The sequence below is a fragment of the Bos indicus genome, chromosome 3 (assembly GCF_029378745.1).
Source record: "Bos indicus isolate NIAB-ARS_2022 breed Sahiwal x Tharparkar chromosome 3, NIAB-ARS_B.indTharparkar_mat_pri_1.0, whole genome shotgun sequence".
In the NCBI taxonomy this organism is placed as follows: domain Eukaryota; kingdom Metazoa; phylum Chordata; class Mammalia; order Artiodactyla; family Bovidae; genus Bos; species Bos indicus.
Genome location: NC_091762.1, coordinates 69,197,937 through 69,217,304, shown reverse-complemented (window position 1 = coordinate 69,217,304; position 19,368 = coordinate 69,197,937). Strand labels below are relative to the sequence as shown.

Genomic DNA, 19,368 nt, shown 5'->3' with positions numbered 1-19,368 from the left:
TTCAGAGGTATCATATACCAAAACACTCAAGCTCCCTGTTGTAATTTAAAGCTAATTATTTCCAGACATAATACATTTCTGTCATCCTACTCCCAGCACTTTAGTTGACTAATTCTTTGCGTTGTATTGTTTGTGACCATGGCTGCTACAGAATTATAAATTCTCTCAAGAAAGAGATCACCTATTAATTTAATTAATTATTCCCTACTACCAGGCACTGTGTTTTATTTGCAAAGTAACTCAATAAACATTTGTTATTATGAATACAAAATATAAAATAATATTTACCTAACCTAGGACAAACTGATAGTAAAAGCTTCAGAGCTCAGAATAGTAATATAACCAGATTTTCCACAAGTAGTAAGAATGCTCCAAGGCCAAAATAACTTTTAAAAATGGAATAAGAGGGTAAACCTAAAATCTTATAAAAATGCATATAATTTGTTCCACTATATAGATAAGTAATGGGTATAGCCATATACTTATTTAAAAGTGATTCATTTAGTATGTTATTTGAAAATATATTTTCTGATGGAATGTTCAGTACAGTAAAAATTTGTGGGAAGTTAATAGTTTATTAACTTCTAAACCATACAACAGTGAGCATCCTTAAAGAATGACAAAAAGATGTGCATTAACTTTCTAAATTCAGATAGTTCTGTAGACAAACAGGGATTAGAAGTGAAAATATTCCATTTGGGAGCATATTGTTGGTTAGTAGTTGAGCCCTGATGGTTATTCTGCAGAGATGTAATAGTTCACATGGATCTTTGTATCTTGTTGAAGGAATGTAGTCCAGCCAATTTGAAATAATTGGACGTCTTCCTAAACTTAGCTGCATCTAAAGAAAAGAGAAATATTTTAACTTTGTAATATTAATCACTGTATTTGTCCAAATTATAAACATTTTAATTTTTTATTTGAATTCACAGAATTGTATCTTAAGTTTATTAACTCTTATAATGCTTTTTTCCCCAAAACATTTTTGCCTGAGTCAAGAATTTTTATACCCATTTTATTCACAAAATCATATATAAAGTTGAATGTCTTTTGTGTCTAAGGACACAAAACATTATTTCTTACAACAGTGAATCTGTTTTTTTAATTTTAGATCATATGGTTTATTAGCTTCTCCTCTAGAGTGTTGTCAATTTGACCATAAACTGAAATTATCTAGGAGACTTTAGAAACTATCAGTGCTGAGGTTCTATTCCTAAATTTCTGATTTAGTTGGTTTGGGGTCCCAGGAGGCTCTAGCCAATGCAGTAGATATTAGAAGATGCACGTTCAGTCCCTAGGTTGGGAAGATCCCCTGGAAGAGGGGACTCCAGTATTCTTGTATGGAGAATCCCCATGGACAGAGGAACCTTTACAGACTATGGTCCATACGGTCATAAAGAGTTAGACATGACTGAAGCAACTAAGCACACACACAGACAACATAAATCTGCCAGGTAATTCCAGTCATTGTAGTGTAAAACTTCATACTGCTGAATCATGAGAAGATCTGACAAGAGGTCCATCCCTGTGAAGATGACTTTTTAAGGTTTAGTTAAGGTAACCTTTTAAATATTTAGTTCTAGAAGGTAAATGTTATTAGCCTGATACAGAAGTAAAAGACATCTGCTGTATTACTTCTCTACAGATTGTATGACACTAACTTAAATGATATATAATTTTTCATTAGTAAATAATTTTTTAAAGAATATCTTGTGTATACTCAGAAGTGAGCTTGGTGCTTAGGATAATTGCTAGGCTACACAAAACAGACATAGTCTCTGGGCTCACAGAACTGTGGTCTAGAAGTAAAGATATCTATATGTATATTTACAATAAAACTGGGAAGTGTGGTAATGCAAAGCACATTATTTGAAGTGTTCTTTAAGCTGGTTTTTATGCCATCTTTCACCTTCTTGCTCAATGCCACTTCACTTATTAAACTGCAGTTGATTGGAATCCAGCTTTAACTTTGCCATTCAGGCAAAGATTTTGATCAACTCACTCTATCCTACAACTGATACTGTTTTATTTTGAGTGTACTTCAGGAATAGCATTCACAGAGATGCCTGAGAATCAATATGTCCTATAATAATGGTACAAAACTAACACTGTACAAGGACAAGCAAATTCCTAAAATTGGTTGCCAAAATGGTGGTGGTGGTTTAGTCACTAAGTGGTGTCTGACTCTTGTGACCCCATGGACTGTAGCCTGCCAGGCTCCTCTGTCCATGGGAATTCTCCAGGCAAGAATACTGGAGTGGGTTACATTTTCCTTCTCCAGGGGATCTTCCCAACCCAGGGATATAACCCCATCTGCTGCACTGCAGGCAAATTCTTTACCAGCTGAGCTACAATTTGACCAATTTGCCCTCCTTACAATTGGCCCAGGGGTGTTTGACTGATATATGTAGTTGAGGCTTAAGAAAGTTAAAGATGCAACAGAATTATATTTCTTAGGAGTTTATTTCTGAAGTCACACCTTTAAAGACAAGGGGAATTGCTAAATTCTTTAGTAATGTGACTGGTTTAAATTTATACGGCTACCTTCTTTATCTTAAGCAGACTTATTTTTTGACACTAATAAACTTGATACAGTTTGATGCTAAAACTTGCAGTTCATTTTGACAGGGTGAACATGCCCATTGCATGGTTTGTTTGTTGTTTTTTTTCCCTAAACCTTATCAAGGAGAAACTCTTCATATTTCTGAGGGATAGATATTTTCAACTGAACAAATATTTAAAGCCTTTATATTTTCATGCTTAAAATTGTTCAGGAATTTTGAAAAGCAAAATATGTTTCTTGGTATGTGATTTTATGTGGGAAGAAATGCAACTTTTATTTCCAAATATTCTATAGGAAAAGAAATCTGTTAAAAATTTAATTTGTTGTGATTTTAATAGATATAGAAATCCTAATAAACAGGTTATCATGTAATTAGGATGTAATAATAACATATATCAACTTAATAAATGCTAAAATAAAATATAAATTTAACTTTTAAAAGTTATTTCATATTTAGAAGATATAAAATTATGAACTAAAAGAGTTAATGTTCAATATAATTGGAATTCCACTTGTTTTTAATTTAAAAGTATATACTCAGTGATTAATTTTTCACTGGATCCATAGATTTAAAATTGACTTTATTCTTGCCTCACAGTTCTGTCTTAAACTTGATCAATAATTGAGTCAAAGTACAAAGTACAATATTTTGCTTACCTCTATTTCCCTGATTGAAATGGTGGAAAGCACTCTGGAACAGAGCACTAAACATGTTTTGGCATCTTCCTCGATGTCTACCAATTCATGATCAACCATTATTCTCACTCTTGAAGGGTAGAGCAATATTGTTAACACAATGTTGATAGGGTTATTTTCTCTTTCTAAGATTCCATATTGCAGGAGTATTTTTAAGATATTGGATTGTCTCGTCTGAGCTACGTAAAGTAGAGGTGTGATGCCACTTAATGGGCTTGGACAGTATACTGGAGTGAAAGTTCTGTGAACCAGACAAACAAACAAGACCTCATTGAATGTAGAATTAAGAAATGTGGTAAACTGTTTGTCTTAAAATCATAGTATTATCTTAAATAACTTTAATATAACTTTACCTTTATATATAATATGTCTTAAAAAGTTTTCTACTCTGAATCTAGGCCAACTAGAAGGTTAAAAAATAAGAAAGCTCCTACTACACGCTTAAACCCCTTTTACACTTGTAAAAACAAACAAAAAGATTTATATTGTATGGAAAGTATTTAACTTTAGTGATAGCAATTCTGTTTCTCATTTGAGAAATCCATAGTGATTAGAAGTTGCATTATGAAACTGATATAGCTCTAGAAAATCTAAAATGGAATAGAAGGACAGACTTTTGTATTTCACTTTTTAATAGAACAGAATTATGTGACCCTTTTGATATCTTTTTGTTTTTGTTGTTCTTAATCATGCATCAGGCTTGGGATTGAATTGAGTTTGAAAATTAGACTGAAAAGGAAAAAGTGTAACTACCTTAATTCTATTTTTTCACTTTAATAAAATTAGAATTGATATTTTCAGGTTGAAGAAATGTAAATTATGATGAGGGCCATATCACGTCTCTCAAGGACAGAGTATAATTTTGCTTCTTCAATAGAGTTTTGAGAGTTCTCTGATATTTTGCTTTTCCTGGAGTACTATATGGTGGCTGGACTTGAAAATTTATGCTCCATTATGACAGAAATGAAAATTTTATTTTTTCTAATTGTATGTAGTTCTTGCAGTCATTTCATTTCATGGACATTTATGTTTGCTATTAAATTGGTCAAGATATGTAGATAGGACATGGTAGAATCAACCATAGGGGATTGTTTTAATTAATTATCAAGCCTTGATTTGGCCAAGTAAACATGGATTTTAGGACTAAGGAAAGGGAAATTTTACTCATAGTCCTGTCTCTGGAATTCTCTTGATTGGTCTAATAAAATACTGATATAGTCCAAAACCACATACAAACTATAAATATTAGTTTTAGACAATTATGCCTATCAAGGAGAGCATTATTCAAAAAGAACTTTCAGTTCAGTTCAGTTCAGTCACTCAGTCATGTCCAACTCTTTGCGACCCCATGAATCACAGCACGCCAGGCCTCCCTGTCCATCACCAACTCCCGGAATTCACTCAGACTCACGTCCATTGAGTCAGTGATGCCATCCGGCCATCTTATCCTCTGTCGTCCCCTTCTCCTGCCCCCAATCCCTCCCAGCATCAGAGTCTTTTCCAATGAGTCAACTCTTCGCATGAGGTGGCCAAAGTACTGGAGTTTCAGCTTTAGCATCATTCCTTCCAAAGAACACCCAGGGCTGATCTCCTTTAGAATGGACTAGTTGGATCTCCTTGCAGTCCAAGGGACTCTCAAGAGTCTTCTCCAACACCACAGTTAAAAACATCAATTCTTCAGCGCTCAGCTTTCTTCACAGTCCAACTCTCACATCCATACGTGACTACTGGAAAAACCATAGCCTTGACTAGATGAACGGGGATTTCAAATAATTAAAATGAGAGGTGACATGATATAATGCCCAAAATAGTAGAGATTTAAAAGTTCTAGTTTCTAGGTTTCAGTTTTCCTAATAAGATGTGTGACATCAGGTAAGTCAGCCTCTTTGAGTCTCCCTTTCCTCATGCATTTATTTATGTGTTCATTTGCTCAGGCATTCATTAGCTAATTTATTTAATGCTTGTCCAGCGTGTACCAAGTACTAGATATGCAGAGATGAAAGACGCTTATTATGGTCTGGTAAGGGAAATAGACAACTAATTTTAAAAACTTCAGTGAAAGATGATAATTGCTATGATAGAAGCATGCTTAAGATACTGTAAAAGCATTGAGGAGAGGCACCCAACTCTACCTAGAATATTCATTGCCTGTAGGTTATCCTGGAGCTAAGACTTGAATGATTGGTGGATGTTTGGCAAGAATGTTTCATTTACAGATATAAACCAACATTGGAGTATTGTTATGCAAGGACTTGCTGTCTAAAATGTATGTTCTGTATTAGATAGATTTTCTTGTTGATGGGTACTTGGGGTCCTAGAGACCTCCTCTGTGGTTCTTGTCAGGAACTCCAAAAAGTACAGCATGAAAATTACTAGACCAAAAGTCTATCTTCAAAGCTTCACTGAACTCTGAAATGCCAAGTTTTATGATTAAAAAAACAAATTTGCAGTGCAGAATAGCATTTTAGAAATTAAGAAGTAAGAGTTCGTTAACACTGTGCCGGTGATACTATATATATCCTTTTAATTCTATGTCAAGTATATATAAACTCTCTCCTAGAGTCATCTCGAGATCAATATTGTCCTGAACATCTCATCTTTTTCACAAATACTTCTAACACATATGCAAAATTCAATTTCTAAACTACCTCTGTATTCTTTCTCCTGATTATTGGTATTCACTTTCCCAAATCACAACTGCCTTCAACTTTTCTGTGTTTCTTGGATTTGTGTGTCTTCTTCCCTTCTACTTTCAATTCTGGGACAAGTCTTGCTGATTATATAAGACTCTATCAAATAAACTCTTTTGCAAAGTCTTCTTTGATTGCCTGAGTTTGTCTTACTCCTTATAGCTCTTTGTACATAGCTCCATTAAGCCCTTATCATTTTGGACAACTTGCTTAATGTCTCTAATCTTTCATTTTCTTATCTTCAAAATAAATGGGTGGGCAAGATGAACTATAAAATTTTAAGTTCTATGGGGCAATGCTTTTTGTCTGTTTAGTATGCTATTATATCCCTAAATGCCTAGAACAATGCTTGGCCCATAGTAGATACTCAAGTATATATTAAGTGATTTTTTTGCTATTATCCTGAAAAATATTATTTTTAATTAACTGAAATTAAAATATTTAATTCTAATATTATTAAAATATTATTAATTTATTCTATAGCTTTGGACTTAAGATTTTTGGTGAAGTGCAATCACTTAGAATTTTCAAGAACAATCTCATTTATTCATCTTGCTAACTCTTAAGATATTTGACTTAAGAGTCTTATAAGTATTGGGATTCAGGGGACTTAGGGGGCAGAAAATACCATAAGTGGCCCTTTTTAAGATTTAGAGATATTAGCTGATTTTAAGATATTAAGATTACCTGTAGAAGATACTTTGGACCAAAAATGTTGAAACATAAATAAAACTCAAATAGGTTTAAAATAAGATTTGAATGTCTAGTCTATACCCAAATGGCATATGAATAATCCTCACGTTTAAAGAGCATGTTATTGTAAACCAAAATTTGCTTAATCTGTACTGACAGTTAATTATAACAGTACTTATATGGATGGAGGGAGGCAAGCAAGTCAAGAATCAGTTTTTAAATGTGAGATTAATGAACTGAACCCTCTGTATCTGAAAACCTGTCATATACACAGTTATGAAGTGGAATATAATATTTCCATAGAGATATACAGAGAATGATTCCGTTTTGCAGCTATAGTAGTTATTTCTAAAATGTTTCCTAATATTTCTCTTTTGGTCTGACTGCCAATTCAATATACATTTCTTCACAATAATTTTATCTCTGATATTTGACACAGTTGATTTTCTTGAGATCTTTTCCCATGGCTCAGTGGGACCATTCTCTTTAAGATGCAGCTACCTCTTTGACTATTCATTCTCAACCCTCTTTAATTTATCCCTCTTTCTCTGCCCTTAATATCTAAGTAAAGTAAATGTGGCCTTTTGACTAATTTTCATCTGACTAACTATTCTCAGGCAATTTCATCTGTGACAGTAACATGAATTACTGTTTATTAATTTATTCAGCAAATACTTATTGACTGCATACTGTATGCCAGGCAGTCTTTTGGGTACTTGGGATATATGAGTGAACAAAACAAAGATACCTCCTTTCTTGCTAATACAGCAGTGAGGGGAAACAAACAATACAGAATGAACATAGCAAACAAGATAATTTTATAGTATGTAGAGGTTCTGATAAATATTGTGGGGAAAAAGAAAAAGTAAGGCAGGATAAGTATGGAAGTGCTGAGAAGGTGCAGTGAGGGCATTTGTCAATTTTATTTTATTTATATTTTTAATTGAAGTGTGGTTAACATGCAATATTATATTGGTTTCAGGTATACAACATAGTGGTTTGATATTTAAATACATTATGAACTGATCACTACAATTCATCATCTGCTAGTTGTGCAAAGTTATTATGATATTATTGACTATATCCCCAATGCTGTAAATTACATCCCCATGACTTATTTTATAACTTGAAGTTTGTACCTCTTAATCTCCTTTACCTATTTCTCTGAACTCCTAACCCTGCTGCCCTGAAACCAATAGTTTGTATCTATGAGTCTGTTTCCTTTTTTTGTTGTTGTTCATTTGTTTTGTTTTTTAGATTCTACATGTAGAATACTATGTATTCTACAAATACATAGTATTTGTTTTTCTCTATTTAAATTATTTCACTTAGTGTAATGTCCTCTAAGTCTGTTGATGTTATCACAAATAGCAAGATCTTATTCTTTTTTATGGATGAGTAATAATCCATTGTATTTATGTGTATATACACAGACATGACTTCTTTATCTACTATGATTACTTAGGTTACTTCCATATCTTGGGTCCTGTAAATAATGCTGCAATGAACATAGACATGCATATATCTTTTTGAATTAGTGTTTTCATTTTCTTCACATAAATACCCAGAAGTGAACTTGCTGAGTCCTATGGTAACTCTATTATTAATTTTTTGAGGAACCTACATACTGTTTTCCACAGTGACTGCACAGTCTACATTTTCAGCAACAGTGCACAAAGTTTCCCTTTTCTTTTCATTAACACTTATTTGCTGTCTTTTTGATAACATTCTGACAAGTGGGAAGTGATCTCATTACAGTTTTAATTTGCATTTCTGTAATATGTGTGCTATGATCAGTGCATTTTCTTGGCAAAATTCTATTATTTGCCCTGCTTCATTCTGTACTCTAAGGCCAAATTTGCCTGTTACCCCAGGTGTTTCTTGACTTCCTACTTTTGCATTCCAGTCCCCTATAATAAAAAGATATCTTTTTTGTGTGTTAGTTCTAAAAGGTCTTGTAGGTCTTCATAGAGCCATTCAACTTCAGCTTCTTCAGCGTTACTGGTTGGGGCATAGACTTGGATTACCGTGATATTGAATGGTTTGCCTTGGAAACGAACAGAAATCATTCTGTCGTTTTTGAATTGCATCCAAGTACTGCATTTCGGACTCTTTTGTTGACCATGATAGCTACTCCATTTCTTCTTCTTTTTTTTTAATATAAATTTATTTAATTGGAGGCTAATTACTTTACAATATTATATGGGTTTTGCCATACATCAACATGAATCTGCCACGGGTGTACATGTGTTCCCCATCCTGAACCACCCCCCCACCCCAACCTCCCTCCCCGTACCATCCCTCTGAGTCATCCCAGTGCACCAGCCCCAAGCATCCTGTATCATGCATTGTACCTGGACTGGTGATTCATTTCATATTTGATATTATACATGTTTCAATGCCATTCTCCCAAATCATCCCACCCTCTCCCTCTCCCACAGAGTCCAAAAGACTGTTCTATACATCTGTGCCTCTTTTGCTGTCTCGCATACAGGGTTATCATTGCCATCTTTCTAAATTCCATATATATACGTTAGTATACTGTATTGGTGTTTTTCTTTCTGGCTTACTTCACTCTGTATAATAGGCTCCAGTTTCATCCACCTCATTAGAACTGATTCAAATGTATTCTTTTTAATGGCTGAGTAATACTCCATTGTGTATATGTACCACAGCTTTCTTATCCATTCATCTGCTGATGGACATCTAGGTTGCTTCCATGTCCTGGCTATTATAAACAGTGCTGGGATGAACATTGGGGTACACGTGTCTCTTTCCCTCTGGTTTCCTTGGTGTGTATGCCCAGTAGTGTGATTTCTGGGTCATAAGGCAGTTCTAGTTCCAGTTTTTTAAGGAGTCTCCACACTGTTCTCCATAGTGGCTGTACTAGTTTGTATTCCCACCAACAGTGTAAAAGGGTTCCTTTTTCAATAAATGAGATCAAAAACACTCTGGAGGGGACAAATAGTAGAATAACGGAGGCAGAAGATAGGATCAGTGAAGTAGAAGATAGAATGGTAGAAATAAATGAATCAGAGAGGAAAAAAGAAAAATGAATTAAAAGAAATGAGAACAATCTCAGAGACCTCCAGGACAATGTTAAATGCCCCAACATTCGAATCATAGGAGTCCCAGAAGAAGACAAAAATAGAGACCATGAGAAAATACTCCAGGAGATAATAGTTGAAAGCTTCCCTAAAATGGGGAAGGAAATAATTACCCAAGTCCAAGAAACCGAGAGTCCCAAACAGGATAAACCCAAGGCAAAACACCCCAAGACACATATTAATCAAATTAACAAAGATCAAACACAAAGAACAAATATTAAAAGCAGCAAGGGAAAAACAACAAACAACACACAAGGGGATTCCCATAAGGATAACAGCTGATCTTTCCATAGAAACTCTTCAGGCCAGGAGGGAATGGCAGGACATACTTAAAGTGATGAAAGAAAATAACCTATAGCCCAGATTACTGTACCCAGCAAGGATCTCATTCAAATATGAAGGAGAAATCAAAAGCTTTACAGACAAGCAAAAGCTGAGAGAATTCAGCACCAACAAACCAGCTCTCCAACAAATACTAAAGGATATTCTCTAGACAGGAAATACAAAAAGGGTGTATAAACTCGAACCCAAAATAATAAATGGCAACGGGATCATACTTATCCATAATTACCTTAAATGTAAATGGGTTGAATGCCCCAACCAAAAGACAAAGACTGGCTGAATGGATACAAAAACAAGACCCCCATATATGTTGTCTACAAGAGACCTACCTTGAAACAGGGGACACATACAGACTGAAAGTGAAGGGCTGGAAAAAGATTTTCCATGCAAATAGAGACCAAAACAAAGCAGGAGTAGCAATACTCATATCAGATAAAATAGACTTTAAAACAAAGGCTGTGAAAAGAGACAAAGAAGGACACTACATAATGATCAAAGGATCAATCCAAGAAGAAGATATAACAATTATAAATATATATGCACCCAACATAGGAGCACCACAATATGTAAGACAAATGCTAACAAGTATGAAAGGGGAAATTAACAGTAACACAATAATAGTGGGAGACTTTAATACCCCACTCACACCTATGGATAGATCAACTAAACAGAAAATTAACAAGGAAACACAAACTTTAAATGATACAATAGACCAGTTAGACCTAATTGATATCTATAGGACATTTCACCCCAAAACAATGAATTACACCTTTTTCTCAAGTGCACACGGAACCTTCTCCAGGATAGATCACATCCTGGGCCATGAATCTAGCCTTGGTAAATTCAAAAAAATTGAAATCATTCCAAGCTTCTTTTCTGACCACAATGCAGTAAGATTAGATCTCAATTACAGAAGAAAAACTATTAAAAATTCCAACATATGGAGGCTGAACAACATGCTGCTGAATAATCAACAAATCACAGAAGAAATAAAAAAAGAAATCAAAATATGCATAGAAATGAATGAAAATGAAAACACAACAACCCAAAACCTGTGGGACACTGTACTCCATTTCTTGTAAGGTATTCCTGCCCACAGTAGTAGATATAATGGCCCTCTGAGTTAAATTCACCCATTTCAATCCATCTTAGTTCTCTGATTCCTAGAATGTCGACGTTCACTCTTGCCATCTCCTGTTTGACCACTTCCAATTTGCCTTGATTCATGGACCTAATATTCCAGGTTCCTGTGCAATATTGCTCTTTACAGCATCAGACCATGCTTCTATCACCAGTCACATCCACAGCTGGGTGTTGTTTTTGCTTTGGCTCCATCCCTTCATTCTTTCTGGAGTTATTTCTCCACTGATTTCCAGTAGCATATTGGGCACCTACCGACCTGGGGAGTTAATCTTTCAGCGTCCTATCTTTTTGCCTTTTCATTGGCAATGCCAAAGAATGCTCAAACTACTGCACAATTGCACTCATCTCACATGCTAGTAAAGTAATGCTCAACATTCTCCAAGCCAGGCTTCAACAATATGTGAACCATGAACTTCCAGATGTTCAAGCTGGTTTTAGAAAAGGCAGAGGAAATCAAATTGCCAACATTCGCTGGATCATCTAAAAAGCAAGAGGGTTCCAGGAAAACATCTATTTCTGCTTTATTGACTATGCCAAAGACTTTGACTGTGTGGATCACAATAAACTGTGGAAAATTCTGAAAGAGATGGGAATATACCAGACCACTTGACCTGCCTCTTGAGAAACGTGTATGCAGGTCAGGAAGCAACAGTTCAAACTGGACATGGAACAACACACTGGTTCCAAATAGGAAAAGGAGTATGTCAAGGCTGTATATTGTCACCCTGCTTATTTAACTTATATGCAGAGTACATCATGAGACATGCTGGGCTGGATCAAACACAAGCTGGAATCAAGATTGTAGGGAGAAATGTCAATAACCTCAGATATGCAGATGACACCATCCTTATGGCAGAAAGTGAAGAACTAAAGAGCCTCTTGATGAAAGTGAAAGAGGAGAGTGAAAAAGTTGACTTAAAGTTCAACATTCAGAAAACTAAGATCATGGCATCTGGTCCCATCACTTGATGGCAAATAGATGGGGAAACAGTGGAAACAGTGGCTGATTTTATTTTTCTGGGCTCCAAAATCACTGCAGATGGTGACTGCAGCCATGAAATTAAAAGATGCTTACTCCTTGGAAGGAAAGTTTTGACCAACCTAGAGAGCATATTAAAAAGCAGAGGCATTACTTTGCCAACAAAGGTCCATCTAGTCAAGGCTATGATTTTTCCAGTGGTCGTGTATGGATGTGAGAGTTGGACTGTAAAGAAAGCTGAGCGCTGAAGAATTGATGGTTTTCAACTGTGGTGTTGGAGAAGACTGTTGTGAGTCCCTTGGACTGCAAGGAGATCCAACCAGTCCATCCTAAAGCAGATCTGTCTTGAGTGTTCATTGGAAAGACTGATGTTGCAGCTGAAACTCCAATACTTTGGCCACCTGATGCGAAGAGCTGACATTGGAAAAGACCCTGATGCTGGGAAAGATTGGGGGTGGGAGGAGAAGGGGCCGACAGAGGATGAGATGGTTGGATGGCATTACCAACTCAATGGACATGGATTTGAGTGGACTCCAGGAGTTGGTGACGGACAGGGAGGCCTGGCGTACTGCGTTTCATCGGGTCACAAAGAGTCGGACATGACTCAGTGACTGAACTGAATTGACTGAATATGTGTGCGCACATGCAAACACACTGAAATTAGTGATGTTGAACCTCTTTTCATGTCTATAAGCCATGTGTATGTCTTCCTTGGAAAAACACCTATTGGGTCCCCCCCTTTTTCAAAATTTTATTTTTATAATATTGAGTTCTGTACGTGTTTTTGATATTAACCTCTGATTGGATATATTGTGCATATCTCCCTTTACTCAGTAAGCCTTTTCATTTTGTTGATGCTTTCCTTTGCTATCCAAAAGCTTTTTTAGTATGATGTAGTTTCATCTGTTTATTTTTGCTTTTGTTGCCTTTGCCTGAGGATATGTATTTAAGAAAATGTTGCTAAGACTGATGTAAAATTATGTACCGCCTATGTTTTCTTCTAGAAATTTTATGATTTCTGGTCTCATATTTCAGTTTTAAATAAATTTTGAGTTTATTTTTGTATATAGTGTAACAATCTGGTCAGTTTGTGTGTAGCTATCCTATTTTCCCCACACCATTTATTGAAGAGGCTGTCTTTTCCCCATTGTATATTCTTGCTTCCTTTGTAATAAATTGGTTGACCATAAAAACATGGGTTTATTTTTAGACATTCAATTCTGTTCCATTGATGTATGTATCTTTTTTAAAAATGCCATTGCTACACAGTTTTGATTACTATAGCTTTGTAGTATAGTTTGAAATCAGGGTAGTATAGTTTGAAATCAGGGCACATGATACCTCTGGCTTTTTTCTTCTTTATCAAGGTTGCTTTGGCTGTTGATAGTCTTTCATGGTTCCATGCAAATGAACCAAGGAATGTAGGCAGGCTTTAGAAGCTGGCAAAAGCAGCTAATGCCTCTAGCTAGTGCTTCCAGAAGGAATCTGCCTTGTGACATCTTGATATGAGCCATTGTAGCCTCATTTTGGACTTTTGATCATCAGAAATAGAAAATAATAAATTTATCTTGTTTTAAGGCTCTAAGTTTGTAGCAATTTGTTACAGCAGCAAAAGGAAACTAATACAATCATCAACCAGTCTCAAAATTTATAAATCTGAAGTTTAACTCTTCTTCCTCTTTCATTCTCTACTTCTGATCACCTACTGTAATTCTGGTTATTCTGTTTAGTAATATCTCTTTTCCCATTGCTATTGTTTTAGTTTAAGTCCTCATTATAATTTACCTGGACAATTATGATAACAAAAGGTGGCTAGGGGCTGTGTGTGTGTGGGGTCGTGGTAGTAGAGCAGAATTAGTTCTTCCTCCCAAATTATTATAAATACACATATAATCTTAGTTAGCATACTGGGCATGCTATGCAAATTCAGCTTCAAGCAACTCCTCTAACCACCTGCCTCTTTTCAATCAGATGTGTCCCTCAACCTTTTCTACATAGAAATTCTGGAACTGCTGATGAGCAGTCTACTAACTGGTCTGTCAGCTACAGCTCCAGCCTTTCTTCCCACAATCCAGTCTTCAGATGAGAGCTGGTTAATCTTTTCATACTACAGTTCTGATCTTCACTGACTGGGCATCACCCATGGTGTAAATTTTAGATTTCTTAGTATGACCTACAAAATCTTTCACAGTTTCACTTTTAGGCCTTATTGCTCCCTATTACTTGATTTCCATCTCATTTTCTAGCAGTTGCTGAGTTGCCTGTAGTCAATGGATAAAATGTGTTTGTGTCTCTCTTGGCTTTAGTTAGCCTCTCTCTGCCTAGATTATATTTCTTCAAGGGAAAGACAGGGAAGACTCCTTTTTATCTTTGAAAAATCAGTTTAAGACATCACTTCTAAAGAGCCTTCTAGATATCTGCTGCTCCCCAATAGTGTTAACAATGTCCTATATTCTTTCTACCTGTACATACTTCTGTTTCTGAATTTATATTGAATTATTCTTTTCATGGCCTGCTTACTAGTCTGTGAGTTCTCCAAAATTAGGAAATATATCTACTTTGTTTTTGTATCCCCAACCAATAACACAATGCCTAGTACTTAGAAAATGCTAAATACTTGCTATTATTTTAACTGAATGATATTATCTCTTTAACCACTTACAGTCTGCCATACAGTAGCATATATTTTTGCTATAATAAATAAGCAAAAATAAAATGAACAAACTTTAAGTTCCTTTCCCTCACTAATTCTGTCTTTTTTTTCCCCCAGGGTCCTATTAATACACTTTATGATTGTATTAGGGAAATTATCAAACTGGAGTGTATACAAGGGGAGGTGACCAAAGAGTGATGCTGTTATGGAAATAAACAACAGATAGTAGGAAACTTAAGATATTCTTTATGGGGTCAAAATAACTATGTTCAAATATTTGAGAGGTTTTCATATAGGAGACAGAATGAGTAGACTTTGTCCTTTATATTTCTTGGGGCAGAGTTGGAGAAATGGATACAGAATTCAGTGCATTATGACAAAGAAGAATCTAAACACTGTATAAAAATTCAGTTTTCATCTAATTAACCACTTGCTATGTATCTGGATAGTTCTAGGCACTGTTAAAGAATATGCTCCTTTCATGGAGCATTTTTTTTTTTTTTTTGGGCCACACCACATGGTGTGTGGGATCTTAGTCCCTCAACCAGGGATCACACTTGCACCACCTCCATTTGAAGCACAGAGTCTTAACCACTGGACCACCTGGTAAGTTCCTCCTGGAGCTTACTTTTAGCAAGAGTATATAGTGGACAACCAATACATGGTTGGAATATAGTGTTCAAGGAAGAGTGACATAAGAATAGATTTGGGAGGTTGGATTTGGGGATAGATTGTATGGGAATTTTAAAAAATGGATATAGATTTTGAATTTTTTTCTACTGGTAGTGGGAAAACTTTGGATGATTTTAAACATGGGTGGTATGGCCTATTTCACATTTTTAAAAGGTCACTCAGGCTGCTGCCTCAAGAATGGATTGTAAGAAGGAAGAATGGAAGCTGGAAGATTTCCAGTAGGAGTCTTTTGGAGTATCTAGGTAAGAAGTAATGGTGGCTTCACCTAGGTTAGGAATGGAGGACATGAAAAGGATAACAAATTGGGATACGTTTTAGAGATAAAGTCAAAAAGATTTGCTGATGTGTTGTGAAAGAAAGAGAAGAAAAAAGAATAAGTCCTGGATTTCTGACCTGAGCAACAGAGGCTGTTAATCTAGTGGAGAATTCAAGAGAAGGAGCAAGTTAGCAGGCAGAGGATAACTTAGATCAATACTCTGTTTTGTTTCTGTTAAATTTCAGATGTTGAGCCAATAGCCTAATTTATAGGAGGAGTCTGGGGCTCAGAGGAGAGGTCAGGGCTGGAGGTAAAGATTTAGGAGTAATTGACATATTTAAAGTCATGGGACTGGGTAAAATCATTGAGAGGAAAGTGGATAGCTAGGACAGAGAAGGGTCCCTGGTAAAGGAATGGTTTATCTCAGGAAATAGTTAACTCACTGCTACTAGCGTTGTTCAAGCAAAGACCAGATGAGCAGCAACCAGAGATACATTATGGGAGTTGTTGTCCAGGAAGAGGGGCGGGGGAGGTTTGTTAATGAATTCTTAGGTTCCATTTGAATTTAAAGTTCTGTGACTCTGAAAGATCCAAAAAACTGTGGGACATAGAATTGGTCTGTAATGTGTTTTACCTTGTGATGCATCTAAGTCAAAATATATGAATCTTAACAATTTATCAAAACAGTTGTTAATGGCACACTCTTATGTCCTACTGTGTGTTTCTTTTTCATTTCCTGTTCTTTGTTTTCAGTTTTACCTTGCCCCTCCACTCCCCCATTAACCTTTGTAAAAAACTTAATCCTCTCTTCCTCTGTTTCATTTCATTTTTCTTTCCTATGGACCTGTCAAGGGATATATAAAGGCATTACTTAGTCCAGTTAGTGATGCTCATTGTTAGAAGCTGCTGATCTCTGCTATAGTTACATATATAGTAGCCCTTAAAACAACCAAAAAGTGATATTTTGGAGTTTTGTTTATTGATATTCCAGGATTAAGTGCTCATTTTTGTACTTGGGTAATTATTGATTATTATTAAGGAAAGTAATCTAGTGGTTCTCTAACACCACATAGGATCACATAATACACCATCAAGAAAACAACACTGCTTCAGGAAAATGGAAATGGGTTTAGTCTTAAACTGATCTGTCTTATTTTTCATTACATAGGTAGTTCTATCATTGTGCTAAGTACAGTGCCTTGTATATAGTAAGGTGATAAATATTTTGTTGAATGAGTGAACATATGCACATCTATTCTGTTCATTGAGATATTCAAATGAATATCTAAAACCAAAAAGTAAATTGGAGTTAGTACAAACTAAGTAACTTTAAAATCTGTATTACAGACTACAAAGAGGTTATGTTAGATATTTTATTCTGATAAGATCCTCAGTAATATTCATTAGCTAGATTGCCATGTTTGGATTAGACGAAAATGTGATTCCATAACAGACTGAATCAGGTATTTGACTTTCATTGTAGTCAACTCCGGGGAATTTGATGTCAAGTTTGTCAATGATATTAACATAAAAAGAGAATTATTATGTTTAATAAGTATTACTAAGTGAATATGTGTTAATACTCTGAATTATACTTTGAAAGTCAGTTTATATACATGATATTATAGGTAAACATTCTCAGTATTCTCAAAAAGAAGAGATCACAGCATTACAAAAGCAATGTCTTTGACTAGTTACAGAAATCTAGGTTGTTTAACGTTGCATTATCTTGAGCACTAACATGTAAGCTCTATAGAGCAAACCACTAGTAATTTATTGACACATAATAATGTACATAATAGGCAAAATTCTATGGAATAAATAATGAAGGAATGAACAAATGAATGGACAATCAATTCAGGCTTCCTTATATAGTCACTATAAATATACATTTTAGAAAAAAAGGAGTAGTATAATCCCTTAAAGAGAAATTTCCCCCTTTTATGTTGAAAACATAGGAGATTATTACCTCCATATCAGTGCCAGGTTAAAACTTCTGTCTTGAACATAGTCTTTTGTCTTCTTGAGAAGCAGCTCCACAAAGTCAGGATTACCTTTTCTGGCGAAAACCCAGTACAGAATTGTATTCACACATATTTCAGTAAATTCAAGGTTAAAATTTACTTCTAAATGGCATCCTGATTTTTCCACAAATGCAATATAATCTGAGAGTAGTATGTCAAATCCTTCCAAGTCGACATACCTCAGAATTTTTGCCAGTGTTCTATAAACCCTGGGCTCATAGCAGTGATATCCCCACTGATGCAAAGACTGCAAGGATGGTCTTTTAAAAACTTTGTCAACGAGACTACAGAATATATTGCTTCGTGGGCAAGAAGTCTTACAACATAATTTAGAAGATTTACTCATTGCTATTTAAGGCAATGATGTAGAAATAAAATCACACGAAGTCATACTGTAACCCTTCAGTTACATATTTTGATAGTATGGTAGGCTTTACTTCACAAACAGGAAGTGCCCTTTAAACTGTAGCCAGAAAAAAAAAATCATGTGAAATACTACCATCAAGTACTGGATGACATCACAATAGATGGAGATCTGTCATCAGAACAGGTCAGAGATTTGGGATATTAAATGTAACTGATGACTTTTGAGAAAGACATATTGGACAGAAATGGCATGTGGAAGAGATAAGATATGATATTTTTAACTTTCTAAGAATTCACTTCAAGCTAATAGTATGTTTATCAAGTGCTAAAACCCACAGTCTACACATGAGACAAAATAGTATTAATAATCAGATTGATTATTCTGTTTAGGCTATAATATAACAGACAGTGATAGAATGAAAAAGTTCAGTACTATTGTTCTCATGTTCTGCATGAGGACTGCATAGTCTCACTTAATCTTCATGGGATATTTTCCCTATTTTATAATTGAGGAAACTAAGGCTAAAATTGTGCGGTAGTCTGAGCATTCTTTGGCATTGCCTTTCTTTGGGATTGGAATGAAAACTGACCTTTTCCAGTCCTGTGGCCACTGCTGAGTTTTCCAAATTTGCTGGCATATTGAGTGCAGCACTTTCACAGCATCATCTTTCAGAATTTGAAACAGCTCAACTGGAATTCCATCACCTCCACTAGCTTTGTTCATAGTGATGCTTTCTAAGGCCCACTTGACTTCACATTCCAGGATGTCTGGTTCTAGGTGAGTGATCACACCATCGTGATTATCTTGGTTGTGAAGATCTTTTTTGTACAGTTTTTCTGTGTATTCTTGCCGCCTCTTCTTAATATCTTCTGCTTCTGTTAGGTCCATACCATTTCTGTCCTTTACCAAGCCCATCTTTGCATGAAATGTTCCCTTGGTATCTCTTATTTTCTTGAAGAGATCTCTAGTCTTTCCCATTCTGTTGTTTTCCTCTATTTCTTTGCATTGATCACTGAGGAAGGCTTTCTTATCTCTCCTTGCTATTCTTTGGAACTCTGCATTCAGATGCTTATATCTTTCCTTTTCTCCTTTGCTTTTCGCTTCTCTTCTTTTCACAGCTATTTGTAAGGCCTCCCCAGACAGCCATTTTGCTTTTTTTCAT

At 35.4% G+C, this 19,368-nt stretch overlaps 1 protein-coding gene across 2 annotated transcripts; it reads right to left on the bottom strand.

The window, feature by feature from the left end:
• Positions 1–550: 550 nt before the first annotated feature.
• ASB17 (ankyrin repeat and SOCS box containing 17) lies at positions 551–18,302 on the bottom strand. Of its 2 annotated transcripts, XM_070781078.1 has the most exons (4): positions 18,019–18,302; positions 17,785–17,874; positions 3,221–3,500; positions 551–841 (listed from the first exon to the last, which is right to left on the bottom strand). In XM_070781078.1, the coding sequence occupies exons 1-4, from the start codon at positions 18,183–18,185 to the stop codon at positions 635–637; spliced, it is 744 nt and encodes a 247-aa protein (XP_070637179.1). In that variant the 5' UTR covers positions 18,186–18,302; the 3' UTR covers positions 551–634. The 2 variants fall into 2 exon arrangements, with proteins under 2 accessions (XP_070637179.1, XP_019813956.1); XM_019958397.2 differs by having other exon boundaries at positions 17,785–18,302.
• Positions 18,303–19,368: the final 1,066 nt, after the last annotated feature.

Bases quoted from the DNA above. Each gene is read 5' to 3' on its own strand.
- ASB17 (XM_019958397.2), bottom strand. From the start codon at position 18,185: ATGAGTAAATCTTCTAAATTATGTTGTAAGACTTCTTGCCCACGAAGC. The intron at 3,501-17,784 runs GTAATAATCTCC...TCTGGTTCACAG, and splicing joins AACCTGGCACTGATATGGAG to AACTTTCACTCCAGTATACT. The intron at 842-3,220 runs GTAAGCAAAATA...TCTTTTCTTTAG, and splicing joins TTTCAATCAGGGAAATAGAG to ATGCAGCTAAGTTTAGGAAG.